General features: G+C 44.0%; 2 protein-coding genes and 1 non-coding gene across 6 annotated transcripts in view; 1 reads left to right on the top strand and 2 right to left on the bottom strand.

Annotated features, from left to right (window-relative positions):
* Positions 1-14,279, bottom strand: part of synm (synemin, intermediate filament protein) — a 54,417-nt gene extending 40,138 nt beyond the window's left edge. The window contains exons 1-2 of the mRNA XM_039773262.1: positions 13,368-14,279; positions 3,770-3,894 (exon numbers count right to left, since the gene is read on the bottom strand). Coding sequence (XP_039629196.1) covers positions 3,770-3,894; positions 13,368-14,165 — 923 coding nt within the window. The 5' untranslated portion in view covers positions 14,166-14,279. The remainder of the gene's footprint in view (positions 1-3,769; positions 3,895-13,367) is intronic.
* A 48-nt stretch (positions 14,280-14,327) lies between these two features.
* LOC120541540 (pyroglutamyl-peptidase 1-like) overlaps positions 14,328-18,582 on the top strand; it is a 28,377-nt gene continuing 24,122 nt past the window's right edge. For 3 of the 4 annotated variants that reach the window (XR_005636026.1, XM_039773268.1, XM_039773265.1), the window contains exon 1: positions 16,557-17,549. Coding sequence is in view for 3 of the 4 variants with exons in the window: in XM_039773268.1 (XP_039629202.1) it covers positions 17,423-17,549 (127 nt within the window). In the remaining variant the exon portion in view is untranslated. Of the gene's footprint in view, positions 14,381-16,556; positions 17,550-18,582 lie in introns of those variants that run through there. The other variant, XM_039773267.1, reaches the window with a different exon arrangement.
* On the bottom strand, positions 16,877-16,949 carry trnav-cac. The gene has a single exon. It is a non-coding gene; the product is annotated as a tRNA-Val (tRNA).

The raw sequence follows: 18,582 nt of genomic DNA, 5'->3' as shown, positions 1-18,582 counted from the left end.
TTTTTCTGTTGATCCCTCTACTGAACCTCCTCTTTTCATCACGAAACTCCATAAACTCTTTATGTTAAGTTGGGTTAACTAAAATATACATGCAAAACACCATGAACGTCCACTTAGCTGCTTTGGAGTTTTGATAGGATTTTGTGGTGTTGGCTCTTCCACCATAACTTGCCAGTTCTTGAAACTCCATTAAGTCTACGTTGTAAAGAGCAGGCATAACAATGTAAATACACAAGTTTGTTTAAGTAGACACAGTTGTTTGGGATTGACACACAATTTTTGAGTTGATGTCCCATCACATCACACCTGCACCCACCTTCCCAGCGTTTTTCCCATTCAATGACTGAGCGTTCCTTGTAAGCAGGTCAAATTAGTGATGGTTCGCTTGATCACCTGCTGACCAATATCAGCTGATTTTTCTCGATTGCTGATGAGGTAAACTGCTTGATCTTAAAAACTGAATTTTTTTTGAGTTTCAAAGCTCTACAGTAATTTAGTTGTAGTGCTCCTTTTGGTATTTATGGTATCTGAGGAGGTGCATGTGTAGTAAACAGATATGAGCTAGGAGTATTAAAATCGATAGTGCTTAGTATAAAAAAATCTAAAGTGTTCAGATGTTTACACAGATCTCAAAATTAATGTCAAGCTAACGCTGCTCAGAGTTTTCACATTTAATCATCAGGGTTGAATTCCCTGCTGAACACCGGAAAGTCACATGAACTGCACTGTGCATCTGCAATGTCTACTAGCACGACCAGGCAGCTCTGCATGTTATTCTATGTCTTACGCTAGCAAATAGATGACATTCAATGTGGTGCCCAAGTGTGGATTTTGCTAAGTTAATATGCAGTCTATCCCAGCTATCACAGGGCACAAGGCTGGAACAAATGGTAGACATGGCGCCAGTCCATTGCATGGTGAACACACACACACTCACACATACAAACACACACTAGGGCCAATTTAGTATCGACAGTTCACCTAACCTGCATGTCTTTGGACTGTGAGAGGAAACCCACAAAGACATAGGAAGAACATGCAAAGTCCATGCAAGGAGGACCCAATCTGTGAACCCTGGTCTCCTTACTGTGAGGCAGCAGCGCTACCCCCTGCCCCACCATGCCTCTCGCTGTTATAAGTTTCTAAATTCAGTAAGAAGGTCCAGAGCAACATCTCACACACACAGCTTTGTATTGGGGTAAACCAGTGCTGTGAAGAAATCAATGGTAACATCACAGTGCAGACGCTAGAAACATAACTAAGAACTTATCCACCCTGACCACCTGAAAGACCAGAATTCCGAATGGAACAAGTTATGTTTCCTGGGAAACTCTTTAGGGAAGAATGAAAAAAACAGAATTCATAAGTTAGATGCTTTTGTTCTATAAGACAGAAAAAGATAAACCAAATTAAAATAGCTGTATGTTCTGTGTTGTTTGCTATTGTTCTTCCTCTGTTTATACCCGCATATATTCATCTTCTAATATCATTATTTTACAAAATAATTGTATTAATTGGTTTTATTTTGTTAGTCTATGAACTTTGTTCATGAATTGCACACTTCTCTTTATAGTTACAGTGACCCGGTTAGAAGATGAAGCACAGATCTCACAAATCCCCCCTTCTGTAGCCATGTTATAAAAGATGCCAGTGTGAGAACTTTCTAAGTTTTCATCTTCAGCTTCACTTCACTGCAAGAAATGAGGACCACCCGTGAGGAAAGACTCCACAGCCCATAGTACTCGGTATGTCCGAGGTCGGTTTGTTATAACCCTTGAAGTGATTCAGTTGTGCAAATTTGATTTGAAGGTTTTTTGACAAATTGCAGGTTGACCCCATGTTGTATTCTAGTTTCCTCTGTATAAGTGCACTGTGATTGGGTGAAAGGGTAGTGAGAGAGAGGACCTGGCCGAAGTGCTAACCATTTTCCCTAAAAGGTTTTCACCTTCAAATCAGCTAAATGTTTAAATGCTTTCAATTCACATCCCTAGTCACAAAGCCTCCAGGAACTATTAAAGTAGACAAACAACTCATTTGGTCAATTTGTCTTTGGATCTAAAAGGCAGAGAGGCTGCTCTGGGCACTACACGAACTAAGAAGAATCCAAAATGTAGGCTAGATGCCCAATTGTACTTTAAAGACAATTGTTGTGAAGACAGAAGGGTCTAACATCCATTCATCCATTTTAGAACCTGCGTATCCAATTTAGGGTCACAAGGACATGGTGCCATCCCAGCAGCACTGGGTATGAGACAAGGACCAGGGACCCCAGTAAATTGCACGGTGCTATCACGCACACACCTGCACTCTTTCACAAGAGGCACATGCTTGAGGTGTGGGATGAAATATCACATATGTATCCACAGAGACAGGGCTCAGGGCCAGGACTTGAACCCAAAACTCTTTGTAAAACAAACAGGGCCAGCTGGAACACCCAGCATCCCATCTTTTGGTTTAGCAAGTGCCTCCTTGTGGTCACTATAGAGATAGATAGTTTTACTTGATTTCGGTAAGAAAAAGCAACAATCACACAAAAGGCACCAATGAGACCACCACTCCCACCCTCCCAAATCCACCTTGTAAAAGGGGGTCCTGTGCAGACTGTTGAGAGAGACCAACAGATACAGCGAGACTAAAAGCTGAAAGAAGAATTAGAAAAGGTGAGAATTGGGGATTACGATTATTAGCAAGGTACGGACCACCAGCCAACCAGCTCCCCACCAAATGCATAGATGCTTGTCATTTCGCTATACTGGAGTCAAATGACCTGACTAAATTATAGACACAGATTAACAGAGAGAGTCAGGAGATTTCCAGCGAGAAGCCAAGATCAGTTTTACAGCAATGATACCCAGAAAAATAACCTCTGTTGGATAAACCACAGGAGAAGAGCAGAAAAGAACAGGAGGAGAGATAGATGAGGCAAAAGGGAACATGAACAGGCAGTTAGAGACATCACTCCAGAAAGCAGAGACTGGAGGACAATCTCAAAACATTTGAAGAAACATGCAGGGACATTAGATACAGCAGATCATTTTGAAAAATACAAATGGAAATAAACACATTTCCATACTCTTTTCTTTCTGTAACAAGGCTGCTCTTTTGAGACTTTCATATTAACTGGTTATGTCTGCAGGGCACTTAAGATTACAGGAATACTCCACCCAAAGCTATTATTTTTTTGTAACTGTCACTAGCCCCATGTGGTCTTTAGTACTGGCCAAGAACATCTTTTAACCACATCAAATAACATCAAAAACGCAGACGAAATGCATTCACACGAGATTAAACTTTGGAATTGAAGACACACCTCTACTGTCCTCTCATTGGTCAAGAGTTCTGCCTTCAGTTCAAAAGCTTGTTCCCATGTGAACACACTTCCTCCTCGGTATGCACTGCTCGGATTTTATGGAAGTATTTATTTAACAATATTTAAAGAAAAAAAAATGTATGAATTTTGCCCGTTGCGAGCATACAACTGGATGACCTGACATGTGGATAATGCGGGAGGTTTTGTACGCAAGTCTTTATACTGTTTACTGTGGTCTCTGGAGAAGTCCATTGAAAGTTTATAATTTCCATTCTCCATGAAAACATGAGAGTACATTTTTTTTCTTGATCATCATTATAAACTACTGAGGTAACTATTAGATAATAAAATATAGTTTTCGGTGGAGTATTCTGTTAAGCTAGAGTGATATTCAGCAATTATTATTACATCCAAATTTACATCTAAAGAGATGTATTGCATTGTAGTTATAATGCCTACCTGTAGGCGGCCACCTCCATGCTTAGACCCATTTTGACTTGCATGAGCTCTTGATGGTCCTTCAGTTTCTCAGCGATCGCCAAAGCCAGTGCTCTGCGCTCCTCCTCCAGTTGTCTGATAAGCTCCTGTGAACACAGAGGATGTGTGACTCCATTTGTACTCATCTAATTAATCACCAGAGACAGAACATGCGTGATGGAGACTCTTCTAATGCTGCTTTAGGCAGCTTCTCTCCATCCCTGATACTGTAGAATCTGGACACACTTTCAGACCACACAGAGTTGTAGGTTCCCAGGGTTAACTCTGCATTTGGACTAGTGACATGAAGTGGCCTTGCAGACTTTAAGTGAAGGTCAAGTCTCAAGGAAAGTGCGGTTTTAAAGAAAGGATGCCTGCCAAAAGAGTCTTAACTCCTTCATTCAGGTCATGGTTGTTAAACACATGGGAGCAAAGCAAACCAAAACACAAGAGCAAATGGAAATCAAATTTATTAAAACACATGCAGGAAGGCAAAATCCTGGGTTGGGCAGGAGGACCCACAGGAAGTCTGGAAAAAACAGGACTCCCTGCACAAAAGGGACGAGGGAATTAAAGAAGCGAGCTACTTGGAGAAGAACTGTCTGATGTGAGCAGAAGGGGTCCTGACATGTCGACCAAAAATGCTGCAGGCTAACAGGGGTGTGACAAAAGGCGACAAGGCCAGAGACTGTGAGATGATAGAATTATCAAGTCATCTAATCAAAATAACATACGAATAAGCCAAAAAAGAGAAGGAGCCCACCAACAGAAAAGGAAACTTTACCTCAAAACAAGAAAGGGCAAGCAAAGGAAGGGCCCTGGACAACAATGGAAGTGTCCACCCACGTAAGCTCCAAACAACAGTTTTTCAGATAACCTGGCAGCAGCGCACAGAACCCCAGACAGTACCCAGCACTCTACGTGGCACTCTGGCAAACACGCTGGCACCAGTTAAACTACAAAACATAAGGAAACTGCAGAGGGAGGACAGGCAAATGTCACTTTGTTGCCACCTTCAGTGAACTCGAGTACTTAAATTCTACCCCATTGTACCATCATACAAAGAGGGTTCAACAAATAAAATGGGCCCCGTGATAGAAGAAACTGGGCCAGAAAGACATCCCAGGAAATGGAGGGTCTGCACCACTCGAGGCCGGTGTTGGAGGTAACGCATTAAAAGTAACGCAATTTATGTAGTCTGGTGACAGCAGGTGATGAAGAGGTTAAGCACATGCGTAGCGTGCAATCAAGTGAAATGAATAAAAGTTATTAATATGCATTGAATTCTGTATTAAATCTGCCAGTTTAGGGTCCCGTGGAGTTGGTGATTATCACAGCAGCACTCTGTGTGAGGAAAAAAGCAACCATGGTGGATGGTACTCCAGTCCCTTGAAGGGTTCAATCGCATATCCTAGCAGAAAAGAGTTTGCTATGCGCAGTCCAGTGACAAAAAACAGTAAACGAAGTGTCAGTTTAGTTTTCATTCAGTTCTTAGCTATAGATATGATGAAGAAGTGGGACTGGACGGCACAGCAGCCAGTGTTCATACCACAAATCTTCAGGGGATCATGCTGAGGATTGGTAAAGGGGATAGATGTTACTTATGTACTTCACAGCACACGAAGGACTAACATCATTTATAACATACAAGAACATTATCAAATTTGGCAGTGTGTCTAGTTAATTTCATGAAGGTTGTTATATGGGCTTAGAATTTATAAAACAAATGTCAGCCAGTCAAATGTGCATACAAAAGAAGATAAAGTCTGCGTTTCAGGGTGCTCATATGAAATGCAATGATTTATTTCATGAGGTATTTGAATTATTAAAATGTTTGCTTCAGTTGAAATGTGTAACCTCCTTAGCGTAAAATCTGCGCGTGACTCAGGCTCAGAATTCTGTGTTATTATTAAGTTATTAAGTCCGAGTCAGACTTGAAGTAACATGTAGCGATCCGTTTTACAGTGTTAAGCCCAAGTACTGCTTGGGACAGTGCTCTGCTGCTGTCTAGTGCAAAACACGCAAATATTTCTATGCTTCCTGCCATTTTATGGTAAGTCCAAGGTAACTCATCAATATTCATAAGTGGGAGTGTCTTTTCCAATAAAACATAACGGCAAACATAAAAGCACTTTTAGAATGAACTGAAAGTAAACCTGCAGTGATGACAATGTGAATTGGTCTTCAGACGCTGACACAGATAATGAAACTGACGCATGATACGGCGGAAAATCCTGTGATATGCCCGGTGAATTCAATCACGTGAAGTATCACCGTGGAGTGGAAAAAGCTACGTGATAAAAAGGCAAAATCACTGCAATCAAGTACAAGGACAAGGAGGATGTTAGCCCCCTAAGCACTGTTCACAATGTGGCAACTGCCCATGTTTGTGTCGGGGAAATGTGGAAGTCCTTAAACCACGAGCTGTGGTGGCCAACATGCTACCCTCTCATGTGCAAGCAGCGGAAAAGATTTAAGGAAAGTGTGCAAAGAAACACGCTTTACTGTCCTGATTATGACACCAGGCTGTGTGTGTGCTGGTGACCGTCTCAAAGTGTGTCACAGGACAGATGTGTACTAAATCGGCATCAGTACACCAGTGGTCACTCAACATGCCTTTCCTACTTTATTTATGCTGCCATTTTGACATTGACATGTTTCATATTACACGGAATAACATTTTTCCTTGTTGAAAAATGTCAGCATTTTTGCCTTGTATTTCTTGGGGTAAAAACACTGAGGATGCAAAAGTCTAAATATTCTCAGGTATGCCAGAAAAAAAGAAACTAACATCGTATTCATAATCACTGACCTTGAAATAGTCTAAAACAGTGGTTCCCAAACTCAGTCCCGAGGACCCACTGTGGCTGCAGGTTTTAATTCCAGCGAAATTCACAATTAGTGATAATAATTTAGACGGTCTTTTTTCCCTTCTCTTATTCTGCCCATAGAAAAGCACAGCAGTGTGATCTTTACATTTATAAGTCATTTAGAAATATTTCTACTTTTGCTTTAAACGCTTACCTCTCTTTTGTTGTTGTCCTAATTTTTTAAAATTATTTTTGTTGTGCATTTTGCGCCCTTCATTGTATCCTAATAATGATAATTAAAACAAACAGAACTGACAACCAGGTAAACAACACTGAATGATGAAAGGCTGCAATAACTTTAGCATCAGACCCACTAATTAGGGGATAATAAATTAAACAATCAGAACACCTGGAAAAACAGAATGAAAATTAGGCTGGAAATTGTTAAAAAAACAACTCTCTCCTTGTAAGTGCTTAGTACATTTTCATAAAAAAATTACCAAACTTAGTTTTGTTTTTCTCCAGTGACTCCAAAACGCAGAAACTGAGAAATAACAGCTTACTCGATTTAGGCTAGGAGTCCAGTTAAAAACACGTTGGTTGGAACGAAAACCTGCAGCCACATTAGGTCCCCAGGACTGTGTTTGGGAAGCACTGACCTAAAATGATACCCCACAGGCTTATATTTGCAATTTGTCATGGCCCATTGGTAAAGAATCAAATATCAAATAGCAACGTTGAACAAGCATAAAAGACACTCCACATTAGAACATTAGAACACTCTAGACGAGAACAGGCCATTCAGCCCAACAAAGCTCACCAGTCCTATCCACTTACTTCTTCCAAAAAACATCAAGTCGAGTTTTGAAAGTCCCTAAAGTCTTACTGTCCACCACACTACTTGGTCTCTTATTCCAAGTGTCTATCGTTCTTTGTGTAAAGAAAAACTTCCTAATGTTTGTGTGAAATTTACCCTTAACAAGTTTCCAACTGTGTCCCCGTGTTCTTGATGAACTCATTTTAAAATACAAGTCACGATCCACGGTACTAATTCCCTTGATAATTTTAAACACTTCAATCGTGTCACCTCTTAATCTTCTTTTGTTTAAACTGTAAAGGCTCAGCTCTTTTAATCTTTTACGTCATAATTCAATCCCTGTAGCCCTGGACTCAGCCTAGTCGCTCTTCTCTGGACCTTTTCTAGTACTGCTATGTCCTTTTTGTAGCCTGGAGACCAAAACTGCACACAGTACTCCAGATGAGACCTCACCAGTGCATTATAAAGGTTGAGCAGAACCTCCTGTGACTTGTGCTCCACACACTGTGCTATATAACCTAATATTCTGTTAGCCTTCTTAATGGCTTCTGAACAATGTTGAGAAGTTGATAGCTTAGGGTCCACTTTGACTCCTAAATCCTTCTCATAAGGTGTACTCTCGATTTTCCAACTGCCCATTGTATTCAAACCTAACATTTTTACTTACTTACACCTGACTATGTTATGGTGGCTCTGAGCCTAGCAATCCGCCAGTTTGAATTCTGTAAATGCCAGAAGTGACTGCACTCTTGAGCCCTTAACCTGCACTTGCTCCATCCTGGCTATGACTTTAACCTCCATCCAGCCCTACAAGCAGGTCCTTCAACTTGAGTGGAAGAATAATTTTAGGGTAACATAGCATTCACCTTAAAGAAATAGCATAAAGGCGTAATAAATGTCAGAAACCTGTTCAGGCACACCAGGAAACTAGATAAAGGTCAAGTGAACAACAAAATGTACACTGAAATATAAGAATTGGTTAAGGAAAAATACTGAGATGGTCAAGTAAATAATGGACCAGACGAAAGGTTGCAGTAATATACAAAACATACTGAAGGAGGACCAAGAATAATCAGCAGATGTCCTATAAATGAGAATGGACAGTTGTTGTATGCACAGAAATTTCAAGGGTGGTGGCGCAACTCTAAGGTAAAAGAAGAACCAGAATATATTATAATGGACTTTTATTTTAAATAAATCATTTGGGTGTAAACCAATCAGGACCTGCATGCATCATGACTGCCACGCATTCCCAGCGTTCTTTTGACGCATCCTCTGAGCATGTTGTCAGAAGTTAACACAACGCATGTGCAAGTTGCACTACCAGCTAAAATATGGGTTGCATGTGAGTTCAAGTTGTGGTACGTGACATCAGCATCGATGTTTACTATCAACATGTGACGACAGACTAGCAGCTCCAACAGGATCAATCAGTGTGCTTCGATGTTTGATGAATGGTTTGATGCGGTGAAGCAAATCATGAAACTTAAATGTTGACATGCGAATGTCTTCATGGTGCTTTTCTTCATCCATTTCTTGCACAGGGAATACAAGCGTTACAAATTCCCCACTGTAATGACGCAATACATTTAAAGGTCTCATAGACCATCTTCGGTGTCACTGTTTTTTTTTGCATCTTTGCGACACCATCAGAATGCAAAGCATTTTTGCATTAACAACTTTCTTCTCTTAACCTAAAACACAGTGAAACCAGACGTTTTCCCACCGTGATGATTTCTCACACTGTCACCTGGTGGAATTCTCTAGATTTACTAAAAGTAGACACGCAAATATAGTAGCAGCAGCCTCCTCAAGCTCACATGTTGTGTAGTGTTAAGGATATCCCGGCCTTATTGAAAATGTGAGCTGAACACCTTTAGACAGTGGTCAGCGTGCTGCTCCATCATGAAAGACGGCAGTAAGGAAGTGAGGGGCTCATCAAGGACAAGAGTGCAGAGGCTGAGGCCGCCATAAAACATTCAAAGGAGTTATGAGCAGCGGTGCCATTGTGTAAACAGGACCCTTTGATTCAGGGGGCACTTTAACACAGTGGTACGGTGCCAGCCCAGCTGGGCTCTGCACTCAGGATGAGGCTGTATGTCTACATTTTCTAGGATTTCTTTCTGCTTGGGCAGGGAAAGCTAAACTTTGGGTCAATGTCTCAGTCTGGCCGGTCTCCAATGTGTGGGCCATTCGCGGAGAGAGCACAAGGATGAGATCAAGTACAGCGGAGTGGGCACAAGGCCATATTTACATTGACGGCAGGGTGGAAAGCAGGATACACTTCTGTACACAGATGAGTCTGTGGAGAAGCGGCGACATATCGTAGGCCATCGTCTGTACAGAAAGAACAAAGTGACTAAAGACAGCGGACTGAGTGGCCTACACCGCCATGCTTGTGTTACCCCAGGAGAAAGACTGATGTGCTGTAGCACAAAATACAGTACGTCTAGGGAACTGTTCAGGATGGTGGTCTAGCTGTGCAGTGCTCGCTGTCTGCCTGGTGTGTGCACAGTTTTAGGGTGCCTGTTGACTTGAACCTGGCATCTCATCTCAGGTTCAGGTTGTTTCCTGTCCTGGAGTACCAAGAGAGGCTGTGGCAGCTCATAAATGCATGAGTTGTTTCAGTACCCTGGGGAACGTGAACAGCACAGAGCAGGTCAGAAGATGGATGTTTCCAATGCAGCATTCAAAGTGCGGTTATAAAAAGCTTGTATTACGCATCATATCTTGAATTCCCAGTGTGCTGCCAGGAAGCCTGCGTGATGAGACCGAATGCCCTTACAGGCCTCACTGACTCCAACGAGGCATGTGGAAGGAATGGTGGTCATAATGACTGCAGGAAAGCACCCAGCCTTTTGGGGGGTAGCAGATGAGTATGAAGAAGGTCAGCCATGTAAATGTGCTGTCCAGGTGCAGGCACAGGGACTGTATGGTGTCAGGCAGAGGACTCCTCGAAGGTCCAGGTTCAATTTTGAATTTCTCTTGCCTGAGTAGAAAGGTGACTCAGCTTCAGGACATCAGATGTCTGTCCATATCTTTGGATTATTCAGGACCTCCGCTACTTCTCAGACTGATTACAACAACAATCCTCCTTCTTCACATGAGGCCACATTATAAAAGCTGCTGGTAGCTCCCGGCATGGACTAAAAGCCATCAATGTCCACCGACACAGTGGCTCGGCTGCACTGCCCCCCTCAGACATCTGTACTGTTCACTGTCACTCCTCAAGTTACCAGCTGTCACTCCTTATGGCATAACAATTCCTGCAAGCCCCGAGGTCTTCTCATGTCACCGTTCCTAAGACGTGTTACGCAGTTCTTAGTGACCCTCATTTTGCTTTACAGCTCCAGTTGTCTCTGCTGGTCTGTCCATGAGGCTCAGCAAACATTCACTGTCACAATGAGTCTGAAAGCCCATTTTTTATGCCCATGTTCTGCCCCCTTTCTGTCTGTACATGTATCTGCCATACATTCTGCTACCCCCAGAGTCAGCTTTAGCTTCAATATTATATGGCGCCTTAGGTGGTGGTCATGTTCATCGGGCTGATCTTGAGGGTCCTGTTAAGGTAACAGGCGAACAAAACATAAAATTTAAAACCTACATAATCTAATTTGGAGGCACAAGAGGCTGTCACCAATTTCATCATCACCAGGCACAAGACAAGAACTAACCCCAGATGGGGCAGCAGTCCCACACAGAGACCACCTGGAATTGCCAGTTATGCTAACCTGCACATCTTTGGGGATGAGAGTGCAAACCCAGATGGGCAATACAGGCAGACACAGGGAGAACATGCAAGCTCTGGTGCAGACACTGGACCAGTGAGGTGACAATGCCAATCACTGCAGAACTTGTGAGAAGCCCGATGACAAAGAGGCGAACCCACATGGACATGGGGAGAAGAGGCAAAGTCCACACAGTCAGCAGCTGGGAATTCAAACTGAGACCCTGCATAGCAGTAGGATCAGAGCAGATGATGGCTCTCACCTTTGTAACCATCAGAGCCTTACAAACTGAGTAGTCCTCTTTTTAACACTTGTGAAGCCCCTCCAGCTACGCTTATGCAGGAAAATCTGCCGCACTCACAAATAAACACTGACATTGTTGTTGTGTGTGGTCCCACATCAGTACATGGCCTCCAGCATCATTTTGTGTGCAGTTTGCATGTTCTCCTAACGTTTGGAGCCATAATCCAGAGATACACTTTCATCACCTCCACAGCCCCGTAACTTGTGTTTTCCAGGCCTCCCACCCAGGGTGTGCCCTGTAAGGTAATGGAGGATTATGGAAGCAGACATTCAGGTGCATGAGTGCAGAATAAGCCTTGCGTTACGTTCCTGACCGAGCGTTTTTACTTAGGACTGAAGTACATAAGAAATCTGACAGACTAGACGAGACCATTCAGCCCATCAAGCGAAGCTGTCCCCCATAATGATAACTTAGCGCTATAGAGCCAAGGTCCCCACAAACTGAGCACTGGGCGCCCATTTTTCATGAGGACTGCTTAAATCTCATGACGCCTCAGTGAGTCTTCCATCAGGAAAATCGGCCGTTCAGCACCGAGGCTCCAATATGTACATTTTTTTAATAAAGTCGCACACGTTTGTGGTGTGTGGGTGCTGAAGGTCGGCGAAGCAGTCAGACGTTGGAGAGGGGGATAGCCCAAAGGAACCCGATGAACAAACTCGCGGACACCATTGCTAAAATCGGACCACTTTTCTAAGTATGTTGCGTAAATAATGCATACTTGATCATGTCATTGCGTGTTCAAATACAGAATTAATCTGTCAAAAGGTAGAAAATATTATGCGGAAAACAGTCCTCCAAATGAGTGCACCATTAATAAAAGTGCACCAGTACATTCCTATATTGACAGTATTACTCTGTCCAGAACTTTATCTCTCATTCACAGGGGCTGATGGTCATTCCAACAACATCTGTTGAAAGTCAGGAGCTAAACCTGAATGGGACGCTGCTCTATCGCACCACCATCACCATTCAGCCAGTTTCGAGCTGTTAGTCAACATAAAAGTCGGAAGCCATGCAGACATGGAGAGGCGGTTCAAACTCCACACCGGTGACATCTGGGCTGGGAACTGAACCCGGGTCACTAACGGAACAGCAGCAGCCTGCCACCTCCATGTTCTATTACTAAACTGTAACAATGACAATGGCCAGAACACAACTCACTGTGTTCTCCCTGTGTCTGGGTGTCACTATTGTATAAAAAATATATATAATGGCTAGCCGACCCCCTTGTGCAGGAGTGTGCTCTGCTCTGACCTGGTAACACTTTAACGGGTCGCCCTTGTCTTGCACCTGACGCTGTCGTATGGCCTCCAACCAGACCATCGACCCTGAGGAGGTGTACACAGGCTCAGGTGCCTGTCGCTTTTATTTGATGTTAGCGTTACCCCTAATTACAGGTCCTACAAATAAAATAGTGAGTGCATTCTAGCAGGTCGTTTCTCCATACGACTCTATTAATCAGAATGGTGCTGCCGTTGTCGTCTCTACTGCTAATGACACACCATTGGAGTCGTAATGCAAAACCAAAAGTACAGACTGTGTGATTTGGTTCATTGGCATTAATTTATGTATTCAACTCCCCAGACTCCTGATCTTCTTTGCCCAACTCATTGGTCAAAGGTCCAGGACCCTGTGGATTGTCCATGTCCTCCAGTGTTAGGTTAACTGCAGACAGCCTTGTGTGAGTGAAAGTGCAATGGATTGGCGTCCCACCCAGGGCTGCAACAGTGCTCCTAAAACAGGTTTCTGATTCCCAGTGACCCTGAACTGGATTGAGTGGGTTGGATTATGGATGGATTGGCCTGGCAGATAACTTTCTCGGCAATATCATTACAGAAAACGTACCCCCAAAACAAGACTGAAGGAACCCTTTCGGACTATCAATCCCCACGCCCGGGACCATGGGGGTCGAAAGTCTAACCTGATATTGGAGCAGTTCCTCTTCACACTGATCCTGCATGCCATCCATTTGATCGTGCAGCCTGAGCTGCAGGCGCCTCTGCTCGTCCATGTCTCGGCTCAACAGCTCCAGCTCCTTGCCGTACTTCTCCTTCTCCTGCCGGAGCGTCTCCTGCCTCTGCTGGTCTAGCTTGATGGAGGCTTCGAGCTCCTCAATCCGCTGCCTGTACACCTCGAAGTTCTCCATGCAACACTGGGATAGGCTGAGCGCGTACTCCTCCACGTCCTCCATTGTCAGGCTCGGGGCTCCCACAGAGCCCTGAGGGGCAAAGGGCAGCAACTGGCTGTGGACCTCCTCGCGGAGCTGCTGCACTTCGCGTCGGCCGGACTCCTCCAGACACTGGCGCTCGTCTTCCAGGCGGAGGAGCTGTTCCTCCAGAGCGACGTTCTTCTGGTGGGCTTGTTGCATGAGCTTCTCGCATCCCCTCAGTTCCCAGTCGATGTCTCGGCAGTGCCCCGACTCCTGGCTGAGAAGCTCCTGCAACAGGCGCAGCTCCCGCTGCAGCCCGTCTCGCTCCAACTGGGCTCGGGACCGGTCGAATGCCAGGCAGTTGATGGTTTCGCGCAGCTCCCTCAGCTCGGCCAGGTACTGGCGCTCCCAGGGGGTCGTCTGCTCGCTCCTGAGGGCGCTGATCTGTGTTACCAGCTGCGCATTTTCGCGCTCTAGCTGCTTGACTCGAGACAGGTACTGGGCGAGACGCTGATTGAGCTCCTGAAGTTGGACTTTCTCGTCCTGGAAAGTTCTCCTGAACTGCAGCATGGCTTCAAATGGGTGGACGGAGAGCGACAAAGCGAAGTTGGTTGGGAGTGTGACCACCCGCCAGCAGCGTCCGAGATGCTGAAGACGCCAAACCCTCAGCTCTGAGAGGAGAACGAAATTAGCCGCTACATAAGAAAGGAGGCGGAGGTCTGAAAACGCGACCACCTCGGCGGCAACTTTGTAAGGGAACGATGCTCCCTGGTGGACTAAACGAGGTATTGCAGGCTGATGAAGCTCTTTCTACACTCTTTGCGTTCATCAGGCACAAACTTCACAATACTTACTCGCCGAGATATTGAGAAGCAAGCATCCTGGAATAGAAAGAACTACAAAACATGAAAGAATGGATTTGGTAGCATAAACGGGATGCCTCACTGCCTGTGGAGATGCGCGGAAGTCAGCTTATAAAAACTAAGGCTTCAAGCGAAATGGACAGGACAAAGTTATAATATTAAAAATACGACGTGTTAACAACATCGCGATTCCTAGCTGAACACAACCCGCTTGTGTTTAAAGACGCGAATCCCTGCAAGCGCCGCGGGGCGCCGCTCGATTGTGTCAAAAAGCCTGCCGAATTTTGATGTAAAAATGGGGAATGCGTGCCAAAGTCGTGTTACGTCGCTCTCTGTTAGCGCACTGCTTGATGCGGCGACTTAACCAATGAATGGACAACGCCGTCGGCGCATCGCTTTCACTTCTATGGTATGAAAATAAAGTAAATATACCGCACGATACCAGCGCCCCCTCACAATCCGTGGGACAGTGGAGGTGGAGAGATGACGGAATAACGCACGGACGGGCTTGTGAGGTGAAGACACTGTACAGGTGCTGGTCATAAAATTAGAATATCATGACAAAGTTGATTTATTTCAGTAATTTCATTCAAAAAGTGAAACTTGTATATTAGATTCATTCATTACCCACAGACTGATGTATTTCAAATGTTTAGTTCTTTTCATTTTGTTGATTATAACTGACAACTAATGAAAGTCCCAAATTCAGTATCTCGGAAAATTAGAATATCAATTAAGACCAATGCAAAAAAGGATTTTTAGAAATGTTGGCCAACTGAAAGGTATGAACTTGAAAAGTATGAGCATGTACAGCACTCAATATTTAGTTGGGGCTCCTTTGGCCTGGATTAGTGCAGCAATGGCGTGGCATGGAGTCGATCAGTCTGTGGCACTGCTCAGGTGTTGAGAGCCCATGTTGCTCTGATAGTGGCCTTCAGCTCTTCTGAATTGTTGGGTCTGGTGTATTGCATCTTCCTCTTCACAATACCCCATAGATTTTTTATGGGGTTAAGGTCAGGCGAGTTTGCTGGCCAATCAAGAACAGGGATACCATGGTCCTTAAACCAGGTACTGGTAGCTTTGGCACTCTGTGCAGGTGCCAGGTCCTGTTGGAAAATGAAATCTGCATCTCCATAAAGTTCGTCAGCAGCAGGAAGCATGAAGTGCTCTAAAACTTCCTGGTAGATGGCTGCGTTGACCTTGGACCTCAGAAAACACAATGGACCAACACCAGCAGATGACATGGCACCCCAAACCATCACTGACTGTGGAAAATTTACACTGGACCTCAAGCAACGTGGATTCTGTGCCTCTCCTCTCTTCCTCCAGACTCTGGGACCTTGATTTCCAAAGGAAATGCAAAATTTACTTTCATCAGAGAACATAACTTTGGACCACTCAGCAGCAGTCCAGTCCTTTTGTCTTTAGCCCAGGCGAGACGCTTCTGACGCTGTCTCTTGTTCAAGAGTGGCTTGACACAAGGAATGCGACAGCTGAAACCCATGTCTTGCATACGTCTGTGCGTGGTGGTTCTTGAAGCACTGACTCCAGCTGCAGTCCACTCTTTGTGAATCTCCCCACAGTTTTGAATGGGTTTTGTTTCACAATCCTCTCCAGGGTGCGGTTATCCCTATTGCTTGTACACTTTTTCTACCACATCTTGTCCTTCCCTTCGCCTCTCTATTAATGTGCTTGGACACAGAGCTCTGTGAACAGCCAGCCTCTTTAGCAATGACCTTTTGTGTCTTGCCCTCCTTGTGCAAGGTGTCAATGGTCGTCTTTTGGACAACTGTCAAGTCAGCAGTCTTCCCCATGATTGTGTAGCCTACAGAACTCGACTGAGAGACCATTTAAAGGCTTTTGCAGGTGTTTTGAGTTAATTAGCTGATTAGAGTGTGGCACCAGGTGTCTTCAATATTGAACCTTTTCACAATATTCTAATTTTCCAAGATACTGAATTTGGGACTTTCATTAGTTGTCAGTTATAATCATCAAAATTAAAAAGAAATAAACAGTTAAAATACATCAGTCTATGTGTAATGAATGAATCTAATATACAAGTTTCACTTTTTGAATGGAATTACTGAAATAAATCAACTTTGTCATGATATTCTAATTTTATGACCAGCACCTGTATATAGCGCCATGGCGAGTGTGATTATCAGAGCCAGACAATCCAATAGGCAACATAGGCGGTAGCTTAGGGCTCTGGAATCCCCCTTGCATCGTGCTATGGACAACAAGGGGCACCGTTTTGGTAACTGAAGGGGCAAGTGATCCACCGGCACTAGTTATGATGACTTTAATCCTAACCGCGACACATGCCGACATTTCGCGCAATGGCCCCCGCGAGAGTCCCGAGTCTTCTTGTTTTAACTTGGCCTGTTTCGGTTTGCATTCTTAATAAAAATGTTCCGTTGTTTTCGCCCGGGATCGAACCGGGGACCTTTCGCGTGTGAGGCGAACGTGATAACCGCTACACTACGAAAACCTATATCTCAAATTATAAGCCTTATTACAATTCCTGCGGCTTTTGCAGCTCGAGCCTGTTACATGTATGCAAAAAAAAAAAATTGTTTTCCAGGTAGTGTCTATAACAGTATATCTTGCTCAACTTCTAATGTATGTGTATTTAAGCTTGCAAAAGAAATGCGTTTCGCCCATACCATTCAGCTGGCAATTCAAATGGACTGGATCCTAAACACTACCAGTTTGGCTTTGACCCCACGTTCTGTGGGGAAGTCAAAGAGGAGCATCGTAATGAAGACACGAGCAAGGAAAAGAAAAGAATGGATTGCGCGTGAAAGCGAGTTTTTCCTTTTTTGGTAAATCAATTTGCGTAACCACGCCCTTGTTTCGTCTATCATCAGGCGCCAGACAGCAGCAACACAAGACTCCGCCCTAGCACGACACGGAACGCCCATATGTGTTTTTGAGGAGGCGGTGGATTCGAAAACCACACAGATGATGTTGATGATGCTTGTCCTGGCAGAATACTGTCGTGCAGCGGTGCCCTTTACGAACTACAAATTCGGACGTCGCTGCTGTGAGCATCCCGCACAGGCCAGAAACAAGACTAGAAATCCCGAAGGTATTCGTATTTCGCTTTTGCTGTTTACAAACATTTACGTATAAATTACAGTATACCTTAAAATACGTGGTGTATATGAAGGCTGAGGTGGAAGACCGGGCTGATGGGTGCAGAGCTAAAATAAGGCGAAATAAATCGAGAGAAAAATGTCACACCTGCCTTCAACCGTTTCAAACCGGCGAACTGATCGGAGTCATCTGACGTGAAAACTGTCGCGGGGACCATTAGGTAAGCGCAGTCAGAGACATAGAATTACTAGACGCCGCATGACCAGCAACATCGTACGTCAACGTCGCCGCCATATTGCGAGTGGCACTGCTGTGGCGTGAAGTAATGGATAAAGAGGCTTCACTCATGTGCTGCTTGGGATTGTACAAACCGCTGCACGCTCCAAACCAGATTACATTTCATAGGTAAGGCTGAACAATTGTTTTGGTTATATTTGGCCATTAGAAAATCCCGTTTTATAATCTTAATTTTAGCTACGCCAGGCTAAACTAGCAAAGCTATGCATCTATGTGCTCAAGTGAGCCTCCAAACAACATTTTGGCTAAACGTATTTAGTCACTAACTATGTAGATTGCTGCATAAACTGCATTGTGTGTGTCTCCTATATAAATAGCAATCAGCAGGTTTACATTTTAAATGTGGTGTCTAAAAGTGTGCAGTTACAGCTGGTTGAATATTTTTAGTCAGTCTGATTAATGTTATGATTGACTTCCTATGTACGTATATATCAGGGGTGTGCAAAATCGGTCCTGGAGGGCCACAGTGGGTGCAGGTTTTCGTTCCAGTTCAGTTATTTAATTAGAAACCAATTCTTGACAATCGCAGACCTTACTTAAATATATGGCTTGTCTGTCTGCATTGCTAGGTTCTTTATATTGTAGACTTTTTCCTTTCCAAGGATATCACCCAAAAGATTTGAAGTCTAAAATGAATCATTTTCAGTCTGTCAGATTTCTTCTCTTAAGTGTTTTATGAATCCACACAGGTGTAGATGGAAAACTGCTGACTCCTTTGTCATTTACAT

The sequence above is a fragment of the Polypterus senegalus genome, chromosome 12 (genome assembly GCF_016835505.1).
Source record: "Polypterus senegalus isolate Bchr_013 chromosome 12, ASM1683550v1, whole genome shotgun sequence".
Lineage (NCBI taxonomy): Eukaryota > Metazoa > Chordata > Cladistia > Polypteriformes > Polypteridae > Polypterus > Polypterus senegalus.
This window is presented reverse-complemented; position numbering and strand designations above follow the sequence as displayed.